This window comes from Pipistrellus hanaki (assembly GCF_964339955.1).
Source record: "Pipistrellus hanaki genome assembly, chromosome: 1".
NCBI classification, from domain to species: Eukaryota; Metazoa; Chordata; class Mammalia; order Chiroptera; family Vespertilionidae; genus Pipistrellus; species Pipistrellus hanaki.
In genome coordinates, this window is record NC_140503.1 from 5,761,628 (window position 1) to 5,786,350 (window position 24,723).

Below are 24,723 nucleotides of genomic sequence, written 5' to 3' on the forward strand. Positions count from 1 at the left end.
GATCTCCAAGTGTTTGCTGTTAGCGCCCGTGTTTTGTCCATTTTGGGTTTGTGCTCATCTTATTTTCTCTTCTCTGGAGCATGTGTTCCTGTCTTGATTCTTCGACGCCCTGGGTGTCCTCGGGTTGCACCTGGGCGTGATGAGTGTTCGGAGGCGGACCCGCTGGTCTCTGCTCTCTCTAACGAGCGCTGTTTCCTGTGTCCCAGGGGGACCTTCCTCGTTGGATGGAACTGCGAGCTCTGTTTCTAGGCTGCGGCTCCAGCCCCCGCCGGAGCTTCTGTAGTCAGTTAGCTGGATGGTTAGCTAGCTGGATGGTTAGCTAGCTGGATGGTTAGCTAGCTGGATGGTTAGTTAGCTGGATGGTTAGTTAGCTGGATGGCTGAGTCCGAGGGACCGTGTGTGAACGGACAGTTCGGGGATCCCCTCTCTGGCTTTTTCCTTCCTGGGATTTCCCCGCGCTCTTCGGTGTTCACCGTCCTCGGACGTCACTTTCGGGATTCCTTAGGGATAAAACTGACGGTTTTCCACATGTGCCCGCCCCGGTCGTGTGCGCTCGGCTCTGGCTGACCACAGAAAAGGGCATCGTTGTCCATCGGCCTCCGCCAAGCACGGGCAAAGCCCCGTCAGAGTGTCTGTGCTGCTGGGCCCCCTTCCAGAACTTTCCAGAAGCCGTGGTGTGTGTTTCCAGGCCTGGCACTTGCTTTCTGCAGGCGGTGCTGTCCCACAGGGTCTGCTGTACCTGGAAGCGGAGTGACTCTGTACTGTGCACATGTTAGCCAGGAGACGCAGACAAGCAGGCACAGGAGCTGTCAGTGTGTAGCAAAGCTCTGAAGGGAGAAAGGAGGTTGAGGTATTGCCAGGTGGTAGCAATAGTAAGGCTGTTTAAAAGGCTCTCTGGCCAAAACTGGTTTGGCTCAGTGGATAGAGCGTTGGTCTGTGGACTGAGAGGTCCCAGGTTCAATTCCGGTCAAGGGCATGTACATTGGTTGTGCGCACATCCCCGGTAGGGGGTGTGCAGGAGGCAGCTGGTTGATGTTTCTCTCTCATCGATCTTTCTGACTCTGTCCTTTTCCCTTCCTCTCTGTGAAAAATCAATACAGTATATTTTTTAAAAATAAATAAAAGGCTCTCTGAAGGGCTCCCACTTGAATGGAGACGTAAAGATCGGGGACTTTGGTTATGGGAAAAGCTGGTTGAGAAATGCTTTAAGCAAAGGTGACAGCAGATACAGAAGCCCTCAGGAGGGAGGGAGGTGCCCCAGGGGAGAACGGCATAAAGCGGGGGTCAGGGAGGCGGGGACGATCACGCAGGCCTGGGGCACCTGCGGAGGAATGGGAATCAGCGATTCCATACAAGAACATGTGGTTACCATGGCTGCGGGTATGCACAGTCGCGTGACCATCTGACCACCTGCGTGTTGTTGGAGCAACAGCTGGAAGACGTGCGCTGGGTTGGGCAATGTGTGGGGAGTTGGAATAGACAGGTTCGCGTACCCCTCTACCTCCGAGGTTCTCTGATATCTACCGATTGAGCTAGCCGAGCATGCTCTGCCAGCTGAGCTAGCTGGGCGCAGTACAATGGAAACAGTTTAAAATATGAGGCGCACTGCCCTGGCTGGGTGGCTCAGTTGATTGGAGCATCAATCCCATACACGAAAAGGTTGCAGGTTCAATTCCTGGTTGGGGCACATATGGGAGAAACTGATGTTTCTCTCTCACATCGATGTTTCTCCTTTCCTATCTCTCAAAAAATCAATAGAAACATATCCTCGGGTGAGAATTAAAAAATAATAATCCTATATAATAAAAGGATAATATGCAAATCAACCAAACTGCAGAACCCGTTGCTATAACATGCACTGACCACCAGGGGGCAGATTCTCAGTGCAGGAGCTGCCTCCTGGTGGTCAGTGTGCTCCCACAGGGTAATGCCACTCAGCCAGAAGCCAGGCTCAGCGGTAGGAGCCTCTCCCGCCTCCACGATAAGAATGAGTCTAAGCCGTTGGTCGGCCATTCCCTGCGGGCTCCCGGACTGCCAGAGGGCACGGGCTGGGCTGAGGGACCTCCCCGCCGAGTGCACCGGGCCTCTAGTAACAAATAAACAATGAGGAGCACTCCCGCGGCGGAGGAAGACTGCAGTAGAAGGAAGCATAGCCCTTTGTAGGAAAGGCCCCACGTGATTCTGCAGGAAGGCCGTCCCCGTGGGGTTTAATTACTTCGCCAGGGCGATGGCTGGCCCCCTGGGGTGTGCGTGGGACTCACTCGCTCCTCTCCTTGGGTTCAGATGACAGCGCCTCGGCGGCGAGCAGCATGGAGGTGACGGACCGCATCGCCTCCCTGGAGCAGCGGGTGCAGATGCAGGAGGACGACATCCAGCTGCTGAAGTCGGCGCTGGCCGACGTGGTGCGGCGGCTGAACATCACCGAGGAGCAGCAGGCCGTGCTCAGCCGGAAAGGACCTACCAAAGGTGGGTGGTTGCGTCACCAGAGGCGAGGGGGTCGGTCTCCTGGGCGCCTGGCCCAGCCGGCGCACCGCTGCAGTGCTGGCGGGAGCCCGCGGCAGAACGAGATGCCTCAGCCTCAGCGTCACCTCAGCCTCTGACGGTCACCCCCAGAGCAGGCAGGGTTTCCTTGGTGCTGGTGACGTGCGGCCCAGAGGGGTCAGTTGTCAGTGGCGGGTAAACGCTCCGTGGGCCGAGGCATGAGGACAGCTGTTCGTCCATATTCTCTGGAATAGAGCTCAGGTGCAAAGACCCCACCCTCCCAGGGGTGCCCTGGGGAGGCGTTGGCCCCTCTCAGTGCCCACCTCACACCTGGGCCTGGGCCACATGCCAGGCTCGGAGCCAGCCCTCTCCGAGGAGCCCAGAGCCCTGAGGTTTATCCTCGCCCCCTCAGACACACACACGCACTCACGTGCACACGTGTGCCCACACACACTAGCTAGTGAGCTCCTTCTGGGCACCCTCTTTTCCTTTGTCCCCTTCTCTGCTCAGCCCCCCCCCCCCCCCCAGGCTCCTGGGCCCTGGGGGCTTCTGGCAAATTGAAACTGGTTTCATCTCCCCGGGGCACAGAACAAACCATGACAAAAGCAGTAGTTTTGTTTAAGTCACTTGGTAGTGACCTTCTTTTGGAAATTTTGGAAATAAACCACCTCCTGACAGCTTCTGTCCAGCTAGCCAGTGCCCTGCTGTCTGCTTCCAGCCCATACGCGTGGCTCCCCTTTCGCCAGAATGGCTTTTCCGCATGGCCAGCACTCAAAAGCGGAATTAAATTCCTCTTGTCTGTGGAATTCCTTCCGTTAGAACATTTGGGATTGTGGCCTGTAATGTCCTTTTATTTATTTATTTTTAAAAATTGACTTCAGAGAGGAAGGGAGAGAGAGATAGAAACATCAATGATGAGGGAGAATCATTGATCGGCTGCCGCCTGCGCACCCTACACTGGGGTTGGAGTCTGGCAACCCAGGCTTGTGCCCTGACCAGGAATCGAACCCTAACCCCCTGGTTCATAGATAGAGGTGCCCAACCACTGAGCCACGCCGGCCAGGCTGTAATGTCCCTTTAAAATGGACTTCCTTATTTCACTTGGATTTGACAGGTGACTCCCAGTTCCCGTGTTTTCCCGGAGTCGGGAGGGGCCCTGTCTCCCGCAGGGGGAGCTGCTCCTCGGGGACGTGGCTGTGCTCACGTTTCTGTGGAAGGAAGTCTGTTTCTCTGTCCTTCGGGTCCTCACCACCCGGCCCTGTGAGATACCCACGCCGGCAGCGTCTGCAATTTGAATAACTCTTTTAAGTCATCTTTCTCTCCTGAGTGGCAGAGCAATCGGCGTTTTAAATAGAAACCGGGCTATTCTAGGTATGCTTGACCTACTCAGCTTTCCCAAAATAATTCTGATGACTACTGTATCCTGAAGGGTGCATTCGAGGTAGTTGCTTCATGTAAAACTGCAGTGTCTTTATTTTTAGAAAATTGGGGGGCCGGGATCATAAGAGAAGGCTGTCCAGGAGATACCTTTTCTTGATTCACAGTAAAGTTCGCCCTGGCCGGTGGGGTTCAGTGATTGGAGGGCCAGCCAGCGCCCAAAGGATCTCAGGTTCGATTCCTGGTCAAGGGCACATACCTGGGTTATAGGTTATATCCCCCTCTCTCCCTTTCCCCGTTCCTCCCTCCTGTCCACTCTCTCTAAAAATCAAAGGATTTAATTTTTTTTTTTAAGTGAAGTCTGATTTTTATAAAACTCCTAGGAGAAATCATTGTTTTCATGGTTATGGCCGATGTTTCTCGTGCCATCCTTTTTATGAGTGAGAGTAAATCAAAGCAGAACAGGTCTGGGCAAGGAGTGGAGAAAGACCCCAGAGGCCAGTGCAGGGTGGGCCTGAGGGAGGCCTGGTTCTCCCTGCTCCCCCGCTGTTCCCTCCACACTGGACACTGGAGCAGGGGCGGGCGCCCTTCACCAGCGCCGGTGCTGTTGCTGCCAGGGGCCGCGTTGCCCACACGTGCTCCTCAGCCTGGAAAGCGGGCACCCCGTAGCCCTGATCTGGTTGGGGAATCTTTTAGAAAAGATGGATTTTAGATAAACCTCCTTTGGCTTCTAAAAGGCCGCATCATTTCACTTTACACTGGCTGGCCATCCCATGCAGGCCTGAACTAGACTGGAGAAGTGGCATTCTGACTTTTAAATATTCAGTGATCCCCTCTCCCCACCCACCTCAAGGTTAGCAGTCAGAGCTGAGGGCTCTGTCTTGCGCTTGTGTTGTAGTGTACCCCGAATCTCACAAAGGACGCCTCGATCAAGAAGCCGAATTAAGGAGTCATTTATTAAAGGCCGGTGGCTTACGAGGGGGCAGTCAGCAGTCTAAATTTCGCAGCCCCGAAATGCTCGCCAATTCTGGCTTATATAGAATATCACAGAGGTATCGATTACATCTTTGGGTTTGGAATGAGGAACCTGGTTTGCACAAAGCAGTTGCAGAAGCGAAATTGAGCAAGTTAGTTCTCTATAAAGATTAAGTATAGTTTTGGGTCTTGGGACCCCTGAGTCAACCAGAACACATTATCTGGAGCAATTTAGGGTAACTGTGCTGTCCTGGTTCCTAGGTACAGAGGAATGTGCTTCGATAACCAGTAAAATCACAATCAATGGGATATTCAAACCACCATCCATGGAGTACCAATCGATTGGGATAGCAGACATAAGTTCAGAAAAATCAAAATACCTTTTCTGTTGTTTTAGCAAGCAAATAAGTACAGAACCCAAAGCAGCAGGGTTAAAGTTAAAGCGAAAACTGCAGTTTCTACCTGAAATGATTGCTACCAGACTTCACTTGGGTGCACATCTCTGTGGGTTCGCAGTGGCAGAAACGGTGGCCGGGCCGCAGTCAGCATCCAGCGCTCAGAGCAGGTGCAGGGTGAGCGGTGGCCTGCACTGTCCTGTCCCCGGCTGTCGGACTGCCCGTCCTCTCACTGGCCTCAGCGTGGCCTGCGGGGCCGTGAACGATGGTTCCGTTCCTCTCCACTCGCTGGAGGGAAGGCAGGCCGTCTGAGCGGGGACTCACTGGTCTTCCTTCGGGGAGGACTGAGCCAGCGTGACAGTGAGAGCTGTGGTCTCCGACAGGACCCACTCAGATCAAGTGTGAGGCTTCCTGAGGCCGGACACTGGCCACCCCACACATGCCTGCGGGCCAGAGGCAGTGTGTCTCAGGCTATTCTCCTTTTTTTTTTTTTTTTTTTTTTTTTTTACAACATTCTCCCGTCCTGAGAATGGCCTCCTGCACTCATTCTCCAACGTAGGGGTGTCGAACTCAATCAGAGAAGGGGCCAAAATCTAAAATCCAGCCTAAATCGCGGGCCGAATGGTTTACTGAACAGTCATAAACTGACAATGTCATAAACTGACAGCGGAGTGCAGTGATGACAGCGCGGTGCGGGCCACATTGCAAGGCCTGGCGGGCTGGATTTGGCCCGCGGGCCTTGTGTTTGACACATGTGCTCCAACGCTTCTAACCCCGCGATACTGGCTCTTGGGCCAAGCTCAGCCAAGCCCCTCAGGCGGTGCTCTCTCTTTTTCCTTTTCCTTTCACATCTTTTTTAACATTAGGAACTGGTTGCCCTCGCCTGTGTCTTTACTGTAGAGAAGGTCTGCCTGCAAAGTTAGCTTTGTCCAGGTTGAACCCACAGGCAGACGGGAAGATTTGCTAACTGGGGTTCCCATAGAGCGGAGGAGCGAGAACCAGCCCGCTGGCAGGGCATGTATTTTAAAACTCACGCTAACGTTCAGGTTTTCTCAGGGTCGTGGCTGAGGCGGGGCTGCACTCACTGCTGGAAGAATGACAGGAACTGCCCCTTTCTCTGTTGCTGTTGTGAGTGTAAATACAGAAAGTGTACAGTGTATAAAGGGGCTCATTGTGACCTTATGCACAAGGGGGCATTGGATGGGAAACAATAGGGAAGCAGGCACCGGGCATGGCCAGAAAACTGGCTCCTCCTAACGAGCTGCCACTCATTAGTGCGCCTGGGGCTGAGTATCTTTAAAAACGTCTGATTGGTCACAACAGGGAAATGCTCCTGTATTGTGTTTTTGAGTTAGGAGTCCAAAGCAGGATATCAGACTGTATACACTGGTCATTCCAACGGCACAGACCAAAGCTGTGCGAACATCTGAAAGAACTATACCAACAGTTATTACTGGTTTTCCCCCAGTGGTAGGAATGGGATCTTTTTCTTGTAGTTTTCGTTTTTGTTTTTATGTTTTTATTTTTAGTTGACTTCTCAAAGTTCTTTGGTGTATATTCCTTCATAAGCAAAAGACATTTCTGTCTAAAAGCGACTCCGTCCTCACCGAACCTGACCTTCAGTGCTCAGAGGCCAGCGGCAGGCCTTCAGCTGACTTCCGGGCCTGGAGTCAGCTCCCGTGCTCACGAATTTGTTAAGTGAATAACGGATCCATGCACACGTGCTCGGCTAACTTCTGTCAGTGCCAGGAGGGCGGCGTGGGCTTTCACATGTGGAATGTGGGCTGCAGTGTAGGTGTTGCCCCAGCATCTGGGCTGTGGGTTTCGTTGGCATTACCCAATGAGTGGCTCCTGTGGCTCACTATAACTTTGCTGGGATTGGACAGCTTGCCTTTTGTAAACTTTCCTGTCCCATTCGCAGGCTTTTTTATTAGCAGCCTTAATAATGGTGACCAGAGACTTAATCAATCTAACCAAACACCCTGGTGGCGGTGCCAGTGACCTTTAACAATGTAGGCTCTGCTACCGGCACTTCTCCTGATGCTTAAAATGTCACCGCGGCTGCCACTCACTAGCTGGCCCGGCCGGGCTTTGCAGTAGATATTTGGGAAGACCAGCTCACCTCACCTCCCACAATCCTCTGCGGGAGGTGTTAACATGCCATTTCACAGAGGAGGAAGCAGCCTCCCGGAGACTGGATAATCTGCCCCAGGCTACACGGCTAGTGAAGCGGGGGATCTGAGTGTGGACCCCAAGCCCCTGGACACACGAGGGGGTTCTTTCCGCCATCTTGCTGTGCTCACCTCTTGGCAATATTATTTAAATGAGATTATTCAAATCAAGTCAAATATTTAATCAATGAATAACTATATGACTAGCAATGAGGGTTCTTTTCTCAAGAACTGATTTGAGTTGCAAAGCATCCCAAGTACAGCAGGTCATATTCTGCACATAATTGTGTGAAATACAGTGTCGTGGTCCCTTCACAAATCTTATTAGATACATACAACCAGCAAATTTGCAGGGAGTTACACTGATGAATAACTAACTTAGTTCTTTATCCTGGTTAACCACAGTTACAGTGCAATTTTCCCCCCTCTCTCTCTCTCTCTCTCTCTCTCGTCGACTGCGCTCTCTCCTTTTCCCTGGCCTCACCCGTCAGTTATCAGAGAAAATCGCTTCTGCTTCCTGTTGCGCAGCGCACACCACAGTTCCTTCCGTTTCTCACTAGCTCCCTCCCCAGTTTAGGTGGGAATTCTTTAGTGATGTATAGAAAAGGCTTAGTAGGTATAGTCACTTTTTCAGAGACTAAGAAAGATTGTTTTTAAACTTTGTTTTATGAAAATATACACGTGTAAAAGTAGAAAGAAAAATACCTCTTATTTTTTAGTTGCTTCATTATATATCAACATGTATCAATTTTGTTTTATTTATTACTAGGGGCCCGGTGCACGAAATTCGAGCACAGGTAGGGACAATCAGGCAGGCAGGCAGAGAGGTTAGGAGCAATCAGGCAGGCAGGTGAGTGGTTAAAAACCAGCAGTCCTGGATTTCGAGAGGCAGACAGACATCCCCCAAGAGGTCCCGGATTGGAGAGGGTACAGGCTGGGCTGAGGGACACCCTCCACCCATGCATGAATTTTATGTACCAGGCCTCTAGTTGAAATATAATTCACATAACATAAAATTCACCCTTTTAAAGTGTACAATTCATTGGTTTTAGTTTCACAAAATTGTATAGCCATCCTCACTATCTAATTGTAGAACATTTTACCACCCAAAAAATACCCCACACCCATTAGCATTCATTTCCCCTTCTCCCTCCCTCTACCCTCACTGCCAACGTGAATTTACTGTCTGAATGGATTTCAGTATTCTGGACACTTCATCAGTATGAGGCCTTTTACCTCTGTCTTCTCTCAGTCAGCATTGAGAGTTCATGCATGTCCAAGCATGCATCCACATTTCATCCCTTGTTGTGTAATTTCCATTACATTGAATTTTCAGTGTTACAGGATTCTTGCACCACTAGCCCTCTGCCTGGGGAGTCACATAAATAATCATGGTTCCATAGATAGCCTCACGTATATTAAAACTTGATTCATGTGCATCTGGTCATTTCAAAATCTTTTTTCAAATGATATAATAAGAGTTAGCATTTTAAATCTGCAGAGTTCTGGCACAGTAGGTAGGTATAGTTACGCACTATTCTGTACCTTGCTCTTTTCACTGCTGTGTATAGAGGCCTTCCTCTTTCCGTTTACACCATTGCATAGTATTCTACTGGGGGATGAGCCATAGGTGATGTATAGAAAAGGCTTAGTAGGTATAGTCACTTTTTCAGAGACTAAGAAAGATTGTTTTTAAACTTTGTTTTATGAAAATAAGAGGTATTTTTCTTTCTACTTTTACACGTGTATATTTTCATAAAACTTTTACACGTGTATATTTTCATAAAACAAAGTTTAAAAACAATCTTTCTTAGTCTCTGAAAAAGTGACTATACCTACTAAGCCTTTTCTATACATCACTAAAGAATGTATAGTCCCTATGGGTGGTTCTTTGTTTTACAAATAATATAAAAATAATTGTACATATGGCATGTTGTGTTATCCCAGGACATCCACTTTAGGGTGGATTCCTGGAAGTGGGGTTACTGAATCAAAGGTAGAAGAATCTGCAATTTCCCTGGGTATTGGTGACAGCACTTAATCAGTTATTTACTTTGTCTTACAATTTAGCAAAAGCAGGGAGCCTTCTCCAATTCCAAATATAGACATATTTTAAATTTTTAAAAAGATAATTGGGAATTCTAGGTCCATACTGGTCAGATATGCTAAACTGGATATCACATGTAATCACATTCATAGTCATGCTTTGCATAATTAAATTTGTTTTTAGGCCTAGTGGAAAGTTTTACTTCTCAAATGCTGAATATTGAGTTGTTAGTATAAACTCAAAGGGTTTCTTGATCTTAGATCATAACTTGATATCAATGTCATAATAGGCATTGATAGATTTGACCAGCTATGCTCGAATGTCCATATTTGTATCAACATCGTTTTGAACATGTATTCTCATGGACAGTGCTTTTTGAAGTCTGGTTCCTCCAGTCTACCACTTAGAAAGGTGAGAAGCATGTTCCCTTCAGGCCTGCTTGTGCATGATTTAGACCTGACATCCGGAGCACCTCAGAGCCAGAGGTGGCCGCCCTCACCCGTGGAGTCGGCTGCAGGGATTTGACTCCGGGCAGTGTGAGGGGACCTTCTGCATGCCCAGTCCCTGCCGGCCCGGTGCCAAACCAGCTCCCCGTTCTCCTCACCTCCCCGTCCCCTGGGCCTGTCCACTTCCGCCTCGGACTCTTCTCCGTTCACTTCCTGTGGGTTGGCGAGTCAGAGAACCCACCAGTGTGTTGCTTTTCAGAGCCCGTTCTCATGTGAGTTCGCACCATAGACCTCCGAGTGGGAGGAGATGCCCGTGGAGCACTTCCAGATTGAAGCCCCGACTTGATGGGTTAGGAGACAGGGCCCGGGGTCCTCCCTGCGGTCACTGCCCATCGGGGTGTGCTAGGCACCCTGGACCCGAAGGGACAAAACGTGGGAGTCTCAGAGGTGGCAACATCACACCTTTTCTTTGCAGCCTGAGACCCAGGGGACTGACTTCGAGGGGCATTTACCTCTCCTCCCCTTCAGCCATTTCCTCAGTCACTTACGGGCACGCCTGTGGACTCAGGCGTTTATGTTAAACCTGGGGCCACAGTCCAATGCAGCTTCATTGCGTTGCTCACATTGTCCCAGCTCTGGCCGTCGGGAGCTGTCCGTTGGCTCCTGCCTCCCTTTGTCTGTCTTTCATTGTAGAATGATATTAGAAACCGAGGTTTAGGCTCTGGGTGTCCCTGCTTTCGGCTCTCAGCAGACAGAGCTGGGAAATCCATGTGTTTATACCAGCCTGTGTACACACGCGTGTCTACGATTTTGTATCTGTAGCTCTATCCAGCTAGACGTGGCTTCATCCCACGCCTCCTGTCTGTCTGCCCCATCACCACCTGCTCCTTCCAGCCTGCCCCTGCTGGTCTTTACCACCCTCTCAGACTGCGAGAAGCCTGCCTCCAGCCATCTTCCATGCATTTGCTCACTTGTTCCATCCAGTGTTTATGTACAGTGGTTTCAGAGTTGTGCCCCCATGGAGAGCAACTTGACTAAGTAGAACCCAGGGCTCCAGGCAGTTACTTCTGTAATCTCACAGCCTCCACTCACTTCCAGAATCGCTGGTCAGCACCTTTCCTCTGCACTCTAATCTCGGAGGCTGGAACATGTCTTTGTAGTAAGTTAGATTCTTTTGTCCCAATTTGCACCCCGTCCTGAAGTTCCCCATCTCCTAAGTGACTTTATTTGCATTCATTCACAGTCACGCTAGGCTTTGACAAACGCATAGTGTCGCCTTTCACCGCCACAGTAGTCTTCAGAATAGTTTGACCACCCTAGAAAGTCTCTGATGCTTTGCCTGGCCAACTCCTCCCCCCACCACCACCACCGATAAACTCTGGCAGCCTCCGAGCTGGTCTTTGTCCCTGTAGGTTTGCCTTTTATAGAACGTCATGTGAGACTACAGTCTGTAGCCTTTCAGACCGGCTCCTTTCACTTAGCGACATAGAAATAGGGCTCATCCGGCTGAAACCAGTTTGGCTCAGTGGTAGAGCGTCGGTCTGCGGACTGAAAGGTCCCAGGTTCGATTCCGGTAAAGGGCATGTACCTTGGTTGCGGGCACGTCCCCGGTAGGGGGTGTGCAAGAGGCAGCTGGTCGATGTTTCTCTCTCATCGACGTTTCTAGCTCTCTATCCCTCTCCCTTCCTCTCTGTTAAAAAAATCAATAAAATATATTTTTTTAAAAAAATAGGGCTCATCCGTGTTGCCTATGGACGGGCTCATTGCCCTTTTTGCCGAGTCATATGCCATTGTATGGACATACCAGAGTTTGTTTATCCACTCACCAGCGGGAGGATATCTTGGCTGTTCCTGGTTGTTGACAGTTATGAATAAAGCTGCTATAAATATTAAATGCAGGTTCATATAGACATAAGTTTTCCGATCATTGGGTAAATACCTCGTGTCACTCAATCGCTGGATTGTCTGGTGAAGCTATATACAGCAGCAGCCAGACTGTCTCCCGCGGTGCCTGCACTTCTGCATCCCACCAGCAAGGCCGAGTTCCTGCGGCTCCGTGCCTGGCCAGCAGTTGGTGTTTTGTCTGTTTTTTGGAGTTTGGCCATCCTAATAGGTGTTTAGAGATATCTCATTATTGTTTTAATTTGCATTTCCCTGCTGACAAAAGATGCTAAGCATCTTTTCATATGCTTATTTGCCATCTGTGCATCTTCTTTGGTGAGGGGTCTGTTCAGATCTTTCGCCTTTTTTTTTTTTTTTTAATGGGCTGTTTGTTTGCTTACTGTTGTTTTTAGATGTGTTGGGGGTTTTTGTGTGTGTGTGTGTGTGTGTGTGTGTTTTTAATATTCTGTGTACAAATCCTTTATCAGCTATGCGGTTTGCCAATATTTTCTCCGAGGATGTGACTTCTCTCTTTATCCTCTTCACAATGTCTTTCACCGAGCGAAAATTTTTATAATGTTAATGAAGTCCCAGCTACTGATTTTTTCTTTCTGGATTGCCCATTTGGTGTTGTATCTAAAAAAAAAAAAGTCATCTCCAGACCCAGGTCGCATTTCTCCCATGTTTTCATCTAGAAGTTGTATAGCTTGGCCTTTTACACTTAGCTCTGCGGTTCGTTTTGAGTGCGTTTCTGAATAAGGTGTGGGTTGGTGTCTGGGTGCTGTGTTTCAGCACCACTTGTTAAAAATAAAAATCCCCAGTGAGTTGCCTTGGTTAATTTTTGCTCTCATTGGTAAACATCGGTTCCTTTCTTAAGGAGTTACCTTGACATGGGGCCTGTTCTGATTTCCTTCTCTGCTTGTCTTACAGCGAGACCCCTGGTGCAGACCTTGCCTCTAAGAACCACCGTCAACAACGGCACCGTGTTACCAAAGAAACCTAGTGGCTCTCTGCCGTCCCCCTCCGGGACCAGGAAAGAAACTGCTATGCCGGCAATAACCAAAAGGTAGGCACAGAGTGACTTACAGGACGTCTGAAAGCAGATCCATCTCAGGTGCTTAAATATGTATTCCTGCCCTAGCTGGTTTGGCTCAGCGGATAGAGCGTGGGCCTTCGGACTGTAAAGTCCCAGGTTCTATTCCAGTGAAGGGCGGGCTTAAGCTCCAGTAGGGAGCGTGCAGTAGGCAGCTAATCAGTGATTCTTTCTCATCATTGACTTTTCTATCTCTCTTTCCCTCTCCCTTCCTCTCTGAAATCTATAAAAAAAAATTTTTTTAAAGGCTATCTTTTAAAAAATATTCCTGTTTTTATATGACACTTTACAATTTCTCCTCTGATTAAAGCTTGTGGAAGTATAATATTTGGTGTGTTGCCATAACAGAAATCATATAGATTTATTATTCTGCTTTTTAAAATTTCATCACTTTTTTTGCTACCTGCCTAGCAGTTAGGCATTTATACAGTTTATGAAACATTCCCCTGATAAGCCCTATAGCCAGCTGGTTCCATACATAATCATTACCATGTTACTGACTCTGTTCCCTGTGCTGTATTTCACATCCCTGTAAAATTTAATCATAGTACCTTTGAAAAACCCATTAGCTAAAACCACAGTCCTGTCTTGTATTTTTTCTTACAATTCTCTTTTTGGGGGGAAAAATGGGGAATAACCCAGGTAAAAAGTAAATGCTGTTCCCAGGTCTACACTTGGCACATGGCAAAATTCAGGTTACCACAACCTTATTGTTACAGTCCACCCTCATTCTTTTGCATGTAGATATCCAATTTTCCATGTACCATTTGTTGAAAAGACTATCCTTTCCCCATTGTGTAGTCCTGCCATCTTTGCCAAAAGTCATTTGGCCGTATGCACAATGGTTTATTTCTGAGCTCTCTGTTCTATTCCATTGGTCTGTATTATCTGTCTTTATGCCAATAAAGATACCACAGCAATTTGATTACTGTTATTTTGTAGTATATTTTGAATTCAGGAAGTGTAAGGCCTCTAACTTCATTCCTTTTCAAGTTTATTTTGGCTGTTTGAGGTCCCCTGAGATTTCTTATGAATTTTACAATTTTTTTCCTGTTTTTACCAAAAAACATGCCATTGAGATTTCGATAGGGATTATACTGACTCTGTAGATTACTTTGGGTGGGATAGACATCTTAACAGTAGTAAGAATTCTAATCCACGAATATGGGATATGCTTCCATTTATCATCTTTCAATTTTTTTAGCAAGGTTTTGTTATTTTCTTTATTTTTTATTGAATTTATTGGGGTGATACTGGTTAATAAAATTATATAGGTTTCAGGTATACGATGCTATAATACACCATCTGTATAGTGAGTTGTGTGTTCACCACCCCAAGTCAAGTCTCCTTCCATCACCATTTATTCCCTCTTTACCCTCTTCTACCTCCTCCTTGGTTAATTTTTTTTCGTACAAGTCTTTTACCTCCTTGGTTAAATTTTTATGAAGTATTTTATTCTTTTTGATGCTATAACAAATATTGTTTTCTTAATTTCCTTTTTGGATTAGCTGTTGTTAGTGTATAGACATGCAACTGATTTTTGTGTATTGATTTTTCTATCTGTAACTTCGCTGAAATTGTTTATTCGTTTTAAATTTTTGTGTGTGTGGAATCTTTCGTGTTTTTTACATGTAAGGGTATGTTCTCTGCAAACAGGTAATTTTATGTCATCCTTTTTAATTTAGATCCCTTTAATTCGTTTTTCTTGTCTAATTGCACTGGTTGGACCTCCAGGGCTGTGCGGAGTAGTGGTGGGGACAGTGGGTCTCCTTGCTTTGTTCCTGTCCTCAGAAGGAAAACTCTGTCTTTCAGCACTGAATATGACGTGAGCGGTGGGCTTCTCGCAGATCGCTCTCACTATGTTATGGTATTTTCCTTCTATGCTAGCTTATCGAGTATTTTTCATATAAAAGGATGTTGAATTTTGCCAAGTACTTTTTCTGTATCAATCAAGACAAACATTTGTTATTTGTCCTTCATTCTGTTAATGCTGTGTATTACAATGATTGCTTTTCATAGGCCAATCCTTGCTTTCCAAATGTGAGTCCCGCTTGGTCATGGTATAATATATATAATTATTTTAAGTACTGTTCAATTCAGTTTGGTCTTAATTTGTTGAGGATTTTTGCATCCATGTTCCTCAGGAATATCAGTCTGTGTAATATTTCTTGTGTCTTTGTCTGGTTTTGGTATCAGAATAACGCTGCCCTCAGAGAATGAAATTGGACATGCCCCTCCTCCCCGCCCCCTTCAGTTCTTGGACGATTTGGAGAGGATTGGTATTAATTCCTCCTTAAATATTTGGTAGAATCCTCTAGTGAGGCCATCTGGCCCTGGGCTTTACTTTGTTGTCAGAGTTTTGATTACTGCTTCCATGTCCTCCCAGTCATAGATGTGTTCAGAATTTTTATTTGTTTATGATTCCGTCTCAGTAGCTTGCATGTATTGAAGAATTTGTCCATTTCCTCTAGGCTAGCAGTTTGTTGGCATATATTTGTTCACAGTAGTCTCTTATAGTCCTTTTTCTTTCTGTGATAACTTTTTTTTCTCACTTTAGTTGTGTCTTCTCTCTTTTCCTTAATCAAGCTAAGGATTTGTAAGTTTGTTGAACTTTTTAAAAAAAATTCTTGATTTCACTGATTTTGTTTTTTGTTTTTCTATTCTCTATTTTATTTATCTCTGCTGTACTCCTTATTATCTCCTTACTTTTGCTAACTTTTGTGTTTTTCTATTTCTAATTGCTTGTGGTTTAAAATTAGGTTGTTGATTTGAGATCCTTTTTCTTTTTAGTGTAAGTGGTTATGGCTATAAATTTCCCTCTTAATACTGCTTTTTTCGCATCCCGTAAGTTTTAGTATGTTTTGTTTTTTATTTCTGTTTGTCTGCAGATATTTTCTAAATTCTATACTGATGTCTTCTTTGACTCATTGGTTGTTGAAGAGTGAGTTGTTTAATCTTTAGATTGACTCTTTTAAAGAGCAAATAGTTAGTGGGCAGGGGGGAAAATGAGATTCCCTTTTTTCTTGAAGAAAATATAATTTTATAATTTATGCCTCTTTTATATACTTGGAACTTAAAAGAAATTCTTTTCAGAGCTTAAAAATAAAAGTATAAGTAATTAGCTGCCAATTAGAAATGAATAGTTTTCTAAGTTTGAGTGTCCAAGATGCTTGGTTTCTGTGTCGAGTGTAGGGATATGTTTTTTCTCTGGCTTTTCCGGCTTCTGTGGGTGTGCGTTCCCATCGTTTGGGAGTTGGAAACCCAAACAGTAGCGTCTGATGGTTACTCCATGTTTGTAAAGTTCTTACAGTCTCTCATTAGGAGAGAATTTTGGAAACAAAGCGGGGGGGGGAGGGAGAAAAAAAGACGGGCATTGTAAATATTAGGATTTAAAACAACTTCCAAGCACTTCAAATATGTTTACAAGCATGTAGAAATGTTCCTGTCATCGGAGTTCCAAATGAACCAAGCTGGAGCATCTGTGGTGCGCCGATGGGTCTGTTTATTTTCTTTCCTGGGGGCTCAGCCCAGCGCTAAAGAACAAAATCCCCTGGAAACGGTCCAGACCCAGTGGTTGTGCTTTGTGTTGTCAATTAAGACTTGGACGGAGGGCTGGATCTGGCCTCCTTGGGAAAAAGCTTTGTTTCCATTCGTCAAAGGGAAAAAGGCAGGAGACCCGGGAAGATGTTGTGGGTCACACCTTGCTCGGTGGGAGCGCTGGAGCTGACAATGGAGTAACACTTCCACAGGCTCAACGCAGACATCCCTCGTTCCTCCCACTCCTGAGCGGGGTTTGACGGTGGGGCGGCGCTGTGAGGGCACAGACGGAGAGAACAAAGCTGGTGCAGACACAGAGCATTATTTTAAAATCACTCCGCTCGGGGTGGAAGGCAGGACAGTCACGGGCAGCTGACGGTCCTCAGGAAAGGTGGTCGCACTTGTTAGAAATGCACCTTTTATAGATGCCAAAGCCGTGCACTTACAGAATAGAAAAACAAAATCTGCTGTTTGTTTTTAAATGTTCACTTCTAATATTCTTATCCTTGAGGTGCATTGACATGTGGGCGTTAAATTCGTGCTCTGAGCCTGTTCTCGGCAGCAGAATAGAGATGGCAATAGTCTCCTGTCAGCAGAGGAAGGCCACGGGGCTCCTGCCCTTTATCAGCAGTGAGCCTGTCCCCTCTCTGGCTCAGGCAGGTGGCTACCTGTGGCAGAAAACCCCCACACGCTTCCTTTGATCCGTCGAGTCTCCGAGAACACCAGCCTTCTTTTTGCTGTAGTTGTCGTCGTTAATCCTCACCAGAGGATATTTTTGCATTGATTTTTTTTTTTTTTTTTTAGAGACAGTGGGAGGGAGAGCGAGAGACAGAGAGAGAAACATCGATGTGAGACATCATCGATTGGTTGCCTCCCGCATGCAACCCAACCTGGGTCAGGGATTGAGCCTGCGACCGAGGCACGTGCCCTTGTCCTGAATCAAACCCAGGGTCTTCCAATCCACAGGCCGATGCTCTATCCACAGAGCTAAACCGGCTAGGGCAAGACCACCAGGCTTCTTAGGAAACCACTTGATTTTCGCCACAAAGTTATGTCTTGACAGTGAGAGATAGAGCTGTCCTTATTCTTTTTTAAAAAAATATATTTTATTGCATTTTTACAGAGAGGAAGAGAGAGCAATAGAGAGTTAGAAACATCGATGAGAGAGAAACATTGACCAGCTGCCTCCTGCACACCCCCTACCCGGGATGTGCCCGCAACCAATGTACATGCCCTTGACCGGAATCGAACCTGGGACCTTTCAGTCCACAGACCGACGCTCTACCACTGAGCCACACCAGCTTCGGCAATAGAGCTGTTCTTAATCATGGGAGGAGTGACCTCAGACAGTCAGCTTTAGCTCAGGCTTTTTTTTTTTTCTTCTTCTTCTTTTGTTTGGCATTTTTAAAAATGTGTTTTTTATTGATTCAAGCCCACAACCCAAGCATGTGCCCTTGTTCGGAATAGAACCCAGGACCCTTCTGTCTGTAGGCCGACGCTCTGTCCACTAAGCCAAACCGGTGAGGGCATTGCTCAGACTTTATAGGACAAAAGCCATGCTATGGCCCCACGCAGACTCCCCGGTGCTCAGCCCGGCGCCAGGATAAGGCCGGTGCCTGGTAAAGGTTTGCTGAGTGGATGATCCTGTTAATCCAGGGTTAGTGCTGAGGCCGCCATGACATGGACAGAGAATCTCTGGGCTTGCATGATAGCTACCTGTTAGATTCTGGTTTTTCTGCTGGGAAAAATGTGGGTCATTTTGCAAAAGTTTGTAAAACCAGTTCCCAGTTCCGAGTCACACACACATAAAGACATAATGATAGCTTGTTATGTTTAGGGTTATCTGATCTTAAAAAAAAAGATTGCCACTTTTTTTCTGGTCACCAACTTCCCTGGCGGAAATTTCATTAGGTTGGCAAAAACCATTGAAGGCACATAGAAGTGTGACGTCCGGAGAGCTGTTATCTTTTCAGAACTTCGGTGTTTATGTTGGAAAAGGAAGAAAGGGTGGCACCTGCGTATCTCCGCACCAGAAAGCCTTTCCGTGCCGTAGGCACTGAAAAGAGCCGGTGCCTCAGGCCAGCACCCCTGCGCCTCTGGGAATAAAGGGCCTTCTTCCCGCTCTGTCCGGAGGGAGCACAGCCCCTCTGAGGGTCCCCGCCGGCTGCTCACACAGGCGCCTCCTAGTGAGGACACAGGATCACTCCCTCTGGCCACCCCGGTTCCTGCCAATGTCCTGTCTTCCAGCTTTATTTTCTGTCCTTCGCTCTGGGTCCGCGTAAATCCTTGCATTCCTAAGAGCTCTTGGCTCTCGCAAGGAAATGTCTTGTTTCGCCCATGCACACAACAGTGGTAGGTTAAAAACATAAAAGCTGCCATTTTCATGCATATGTGGGAAGTTCAAGTACTCAGAAAGATTGTGGTGGATTATAGCCACGTCTGTATATGCAGACTGCGTGTTTTTCCATTCCAGCGTGTGGTGTGAGTTCTGTGATTTATGGAAGCTCCCCGAGCTCTCTCTCCAGCCCTGATGATGGCACTCACGTTTATTCCGCTTTGTTTTTGCGCCCCTGTGCGTAGATTAAACAGGTCTGTGAGTCTCCTCGGTGCAGGCAAACTGAGTAGGTACCACCCAGGGGAGGGCCACTCAGCTGTACTTGGTAACCCTGGCTGCCTCCCAGTAACCTCAGCTCCCTTTTTAAATGTGGATAGATGGATGGATGGATGGATGCATGGATGGATGGATGGATGGATAGATTTCAGAGAGTGATAGAAACATCAATGATAAGAGAGAATCATTGAATGGCTGCCTCCTTCATACCCCCTGCTGGGGATCGAGCCCGTAACCCAGCATGTGCCCTGACTGGGAATTGAACCTTGACCTCCTGGTTTGTAGGCCAACACTCAACCACTGAGCACACCGGCCAGGCTCAGCTCCCTGTTGGATGTTAGCTGAGAGACCTTTGCCAGTGCCTCCCATTCATCAGGCCTCAGATGATGTAGCTCAGCAGGTCCTCAGCCCCTGTGCTCTCTCGGGAGAGAGCAGGGGGTGAAGGCTCTGTGCCCGAATCCGTCCCCTCACCTGTGAAATGGGGTGGTGATGCTTCTGCAGGGGCTTTGTGAGGTTTGAATTAGGTGACAGGTAAAAGGCAGGGTCCTTAATATACACAGATTATGATGATCTCTGAACGCATCATAATCTGGCTACTCAGGGTACTTCTCTTGAGTACCTCATTTATTTTATATCAAAGATACTACAAATCGTGCACCTGATCATTGTTGCCCTTTGCACTGGCTAATAGAAGGCTCAGGGCGAATAGGTGATTGATCCCCAGCAAAAGCCCAGAATACTTCTGGTTCCCATTGGAGATACAGATACACTCAGTGGCCAGATTGTTATGCGTTCAGAGATCATCATCATCTGGCCACTCAGTGTGTGTCACCTGTTGCTGCCGCTCTGGTTTCCATCATTAATATTTCCGTTAACGCTCCCAATTACCAGAAAATTGGGGTTTCAGCTCTTTGAGGGTGTTTTTATGCAAGCCTTTATTTATTTATTTCTCCCCAGCACCGTCTTTGTTCCAAGGCTCCTCAGGGACCATTTGAACTGGGAGGGACCTTAGGGGCCGTAGCCACTCTCTCCACTTTGCAAATCAGAACAGCCATCTGTGACAGGGGCGGAGGGCAGGGATTTGAAGCTCAGATTTGCCCAATGAGCATCTGTTCTCCAGGCATTTTCCAGGGCATTTCATCCCATGGAGAGGTTGAATTTTTTATTTTACTCTTTTGAGTGAGGTCAAGGTCAAGGTCAAGGCCCCCGGCTCATCAGTCCTGCCATCCGGGCTTGCAGGGAGCCAGCCTGTCCCCTCGCCGCTGAGAGACGCGGTCCGTACAGCAGCGACAGCCAGCGAGCAGGGGGCTCTGCCGCCACCCTGCCCGGCCGCCCACGGTGCTGCCGGTCCTTTGCTTTGTGTTGAATTTATTGAGGTGGCTTTGGCTAGCACGGCTCCATAGGCTTCAGGTGTGCGATCCTATAATACGTCGTCTGTATATCATACTGTGTCTCAAGTCAGGTCTCCTTCCATCACCATTTCTCCCCGCCCTCCCCCTATAAATTGCCGTGAACTTGCCGTGAACTCCCACAGGCCCCGCGGAGGCTGCCTCCCTGCCTCCCGGGGCCTAAGGCCTCCCACGGGATGATTGGCACGGAAGGACCCCTGACGTCACATCAGCTTGTGCTTTTCCTCATTGAAAGGTCTTCAACTTGAAGCACAAAGGCTTCTGTAATTTTAAGATGTCAATCCCCACGTCTCAGAAATGTCATGCTCTCCCTCAGATCTGTAATTTCCTTGTCCCCAAATTGCGCGTTCTAAAAATTCCCGTGGGCCTGCGGCCGCCCGCCCCCATGCTCTGCGGGAGGTGCCGGCTGCGCCCTCAGAGCTTCCTCCGCCCCAGCAGGGCCCACGGGAGCACTCAGGCCCGCCCCCTGCAGGGCGATGCAGGGAGCACTCAGACCCGCCCCCAGCAGGGCCCACGGGGAGCACTCAGACCCGTGCTGGGCTCGTTTTAGCTCTGTTTGCTCACGCAGAGAGCGAGTGGGTTCTCAAACCCTGGTACACGGTGCGATTTTTAGAAACATGCTGAGGTTCCTCACGGAAGGATGTCGCGAAGGGAGGAGGACTGCACGGTGCCCGCAGGGAGGATGGACAGAGCGGAGCCAAGGAGGGGAGCCAGGAGGAGCGAGGACAGTGCCGCTCAGTCCCCCACCCTCCCCTGGAGCCTTGGTCGCCCTCCCACAGCGCCAGCCCCTAACCAGTCCTGCCGCATTTTCTCCGTCTGCGCCTCACTCTCCTCGCTCCCGCCTTCCCCGTCCCTCGGGGTGTCCCTCGGGGGTGTCTGCGCCTCGGCTCCTGGGCAGTTTCTCAGCACTTTCGCCTTCCGTGGTTTCCCCCAGGGCTGGGGCTCAGTGCCCGCCCTGGGCACCACGTGGTCACAGGCTGGCATCATGATGCCCTCCCACCCCCACACGCACCTCCCCAGGCGCCAGACCTGACTCCCCCAAGTCCAGTTCTTCCCGCAGCCCCCGTCCTGGCCCACCCCCGAGCCTCCCTCTCCGCCCCTCGCTCTCCCAGAGCAGGTCCTCGCTCTCCCAGAGCAGGTCCTTGCTCTCCCAGAGCAGGTGCTAAGCAAATGCTGTGTCTCTCCCTGTGACAGGGGCACAGCATGGGGCTCCCGTGTACTGGTCACTATTACACCCTTTCCTGTAATAAATATTTCAAGCTTCAGTGCCAAAAAGTATACAAGAGTGATAAATGAGGTAAGATCTCAAGAAATGCATGGCCGGTGGTGGTGATTTTAAAACTCTGAAGGGAAAACAGTCGCATGGCCCAGAGCAGAGCAGTCAGCGCGCGCCCCTGCCTGTCCCTGGGCACCCCCCTACCCTTCCACCCCCACTCCCCCACCCCCATTCTCCACCCCCGCCTGTGCGTTTCCTGATCTGGGACGTGTGTGAGGTTTGAGGCACAGGAAACTGACCACCAAAACATTTTTTTTAAATATATTTTATTGATTTTACACAGGAATTGAGAGGGATAGAGAGTTAGAAACGTCGATGAGAGAGAAACATCAACCAGCTGCCTCTTGCACACCCCCTACTGGGGATGTGCCCGCAACCAAGGTACGTGCCCTTGACCGGAATCAAACCCGGAACCTTTCAGTCCACAGGCCGATGCTCTATCCACAGAGCCAAACCGGTTTCAGCTACTGACCACCAAAACATTTTGAAGTAAAGTTTATTCCCCAGTAATGAGCGGGACTCATCACGGAGGTAGAAAAATCAGAATTGAAGGAGTGGGGAGGGGAGAAAGGACCCAGCTGGGCTGCATCCATAGATGGCGATGGAGAGAAAAGCAACACGTGGCTGGACTGGAGGTCATTTAAGGGGAGGAACAGGAGAGGGTTGGACCCAGGGTGGAACAGGAAGGAGTGGGCTCCAGGGCACGCGCTGATTGGTGGTACAATGTCTTGGGGATGTCTCTGTGACAGATGCCAGTCATGTCATAACTCCGCCCACCAGTTGGGAGGAGGGAGAACCTTATAAGGTGCCTGTGGGTTACCTGTGTGCAGGCTCTTCCCCGTGTCATTTCAGTCCTTTAAAGCCCTTTGTCTCTTCCAGGAATTCAGTCTTCAGGTGTCTTCCCCACACATTCCCCCGGTTTCCAACCACTCGGTCACCAGAGAGGGGCCCGGCCCCACGTGGGCTGCCGTGGCCACAGCATGTGGCTGCTTGGCTTAATACAGGAGAGGTTTCACACGAGCCAGTGATTCTGAGAGGACGTTTATTAAACTGGGAACAACCGGGCACAGGAGGGCCTTGGGGAGAGGCAGCCGTGGGAAAGAGACAAGCGGCTGCTCTGGCTCTGGAAAGGTGGGAGAGTCACTGGAGAGGCAGAGAAAAGGGGGCCAGGACAGGTTCAGGGCATTCGCTGGGGACGAGCCGTCACTGCCCGCTGCTCCCCTGGCTGCCAATCTTGTGGGACCCTTGCAATTTAGGAGAGAGAAGTGGGGAGGGGGGGATACTCCAGAGAGAGCCTGCGCGGAGTCCTATACTTGGAGGGCTCTTACCTGCTTTCCGAAGGCGGGGACCCAGGGGAGGTCCCTGGGAGGGTCTCGGCAGAATGTTCTCAGCTTCCCAGGCGTGCTCTTTGCTGTACAAGTGACCGGCGCAGAGGTACCGGGCGGCATTCTGGTCCGCTTTCCCTCCGTTCTGGATTTGCTTGGTTTTAGTTGGGTTTGTTGTTATGTAATCCCCTGCCTTAACCCGTCCTTGGGTTTGGCTGGCACAAAGGGCACTACTGGGTCTCTGGTGTCTGTGCCCCAGCCAGGCGACTTAGCTCCTCGCTTTGGGTGAGAAAAGAGGCGGAGCCCTTTGCTCCCATGCCCGGGCTGGGAGATAGGATCTGGGGGGGTTACCAGCTGCTGTGATTGCTCCAGCAGGTTGGCCCCATCTGTCTAACCGTCTCCTAGTATCTCCGTTTCCCTTTTCTTACTTGTCAGGAATTTTCTACTCACACCTAACTACCCCGCCTCCACTCAGTCCTCAGTTTTCCAGAAGGAAGTTCGTGCTTCCGTGGGCACCACCTCTAAGCACCCGCGTTGACATGGGGGCCTTTCCCATCACGGCTGGTGGCATCTGTTCCTGTCGGTCCCACGTGTGCCTTCCCACCACACTCTTTGGTGTCCGCACCACAGACGTTTGGGGCTGGCACAGCCTTTGTGGGGGGGCTGTCCTGGACACGGTCGGGTGTTGAGTGGCGTCCCGGGCCTCTGTCTAATAGACGTGGGCAGTAGCCTTCCCCCCTCCCCGCCCCCTCCCCACCCCCTCCCCGCCCCCTCCCCGCCCCGGCCCTGACAACCACACACGCCTCGGACGTGGCCCAGGGCCCCGGGCAGAGTCGGAAGTTGAGCACCCGGGCTGATCTGAAGCTGCTCCGGGACAGGTGGCCCGTCACGCCCTGGGGTCCCTCCCCTGTGCTGTGTGTTCTTCCTCTCCGTGTCCTCTGTGCCTGTGAACGCCTCTCATTGCCAAGGTCACAAAGCACGGAGCAGAGGCAGAGTCCAGGCCACGTTCTGGAAAGTGGTGTTTGATCTCTACGGTCAGGGCGTGGGGAGCGACCTGTCCCTCGCACACCCGCGTGGGGACGGGTGTCCTGGGCGCATGTTTTCACACTCGGCCGAGAAGAAGGCCCGGCGAGGCTCTCACTGTCCCCCTCTCCCCTCAGCACCATCAAGAGGACCAGCTCTTCGGAGCGCGTGTCCCCCGGCGGCCGGAGGGAAAGCTACGGGGACTCCAAAGGCAACCGCAACCGCACGGGCTCCACCAGCAGCTCCTCGAGCGGCAAGAAGAACAGCGAAAGGTACGGGCCGCCCGCTGGTGCGTCTCCCCAGAGAGGAGCAGGGACCTGGCCAGCACCCGGGCCAGGGCCCTCGAGGGCACCGAGGCCTCTCCCGGGGTCACGGCCCCGGCAGTTCCTGTCCAGGTGGGAATTCCTGAGAAGCTGTTACCACAGCTCATGGAGCTGGGGGCTGGTCCGCTCTGTGCCTGTAGCGCACCCCGAGAGGCGGTGTGAGAGCAGTTTTGTCTCCGGTCGGGGGGTGGGTGAAAAGTTGTACTTTTATGCTTTGTCAGGAACCGTCTGCAATACTGAAACCATCTGCAATACTAAGGCCGGAAGCAGTCTGATTTGTTTTATTTACTGGTTTCAGGAAATATGATTACTCCTCATTTCGAATTTTCCTTTGAGGTTAGTGTACAACGGAT

The 24,723-nt window shown here is 49.5% G+C and overlaps 1 protein-coding gene across 2 annotated transcripts in view; it reads left to right on the forward strand.

Moving 5' to 3' along the window:
• Window positions 1-24,723, forward strand: part of EML1 (EMAP like 1) — a 137,316-nt gene that overhangs the window by 72,397 nt on the left and 40,196 nt on the right. For both annotated transcript variants that reach the window (XM_084887449.1, XM_084887450.1), the window contains exons 2-4: window positions 2,284-2,466; window positions 12,704-12,839; window positions 24,185-24,319. In XM_084887449.1, the coding sequence (XP_084743575.1) occupies window positions 2,284-2,466; window positions 12,704-12,839; window positions 24,185-24,319 (454 nt within the window). The remainder of the gene's footprint in view (window positions 1-2,283; window positions 2,467-12,703; window positions 12,840-24,184; window positions 24,320-24,723) is intronic.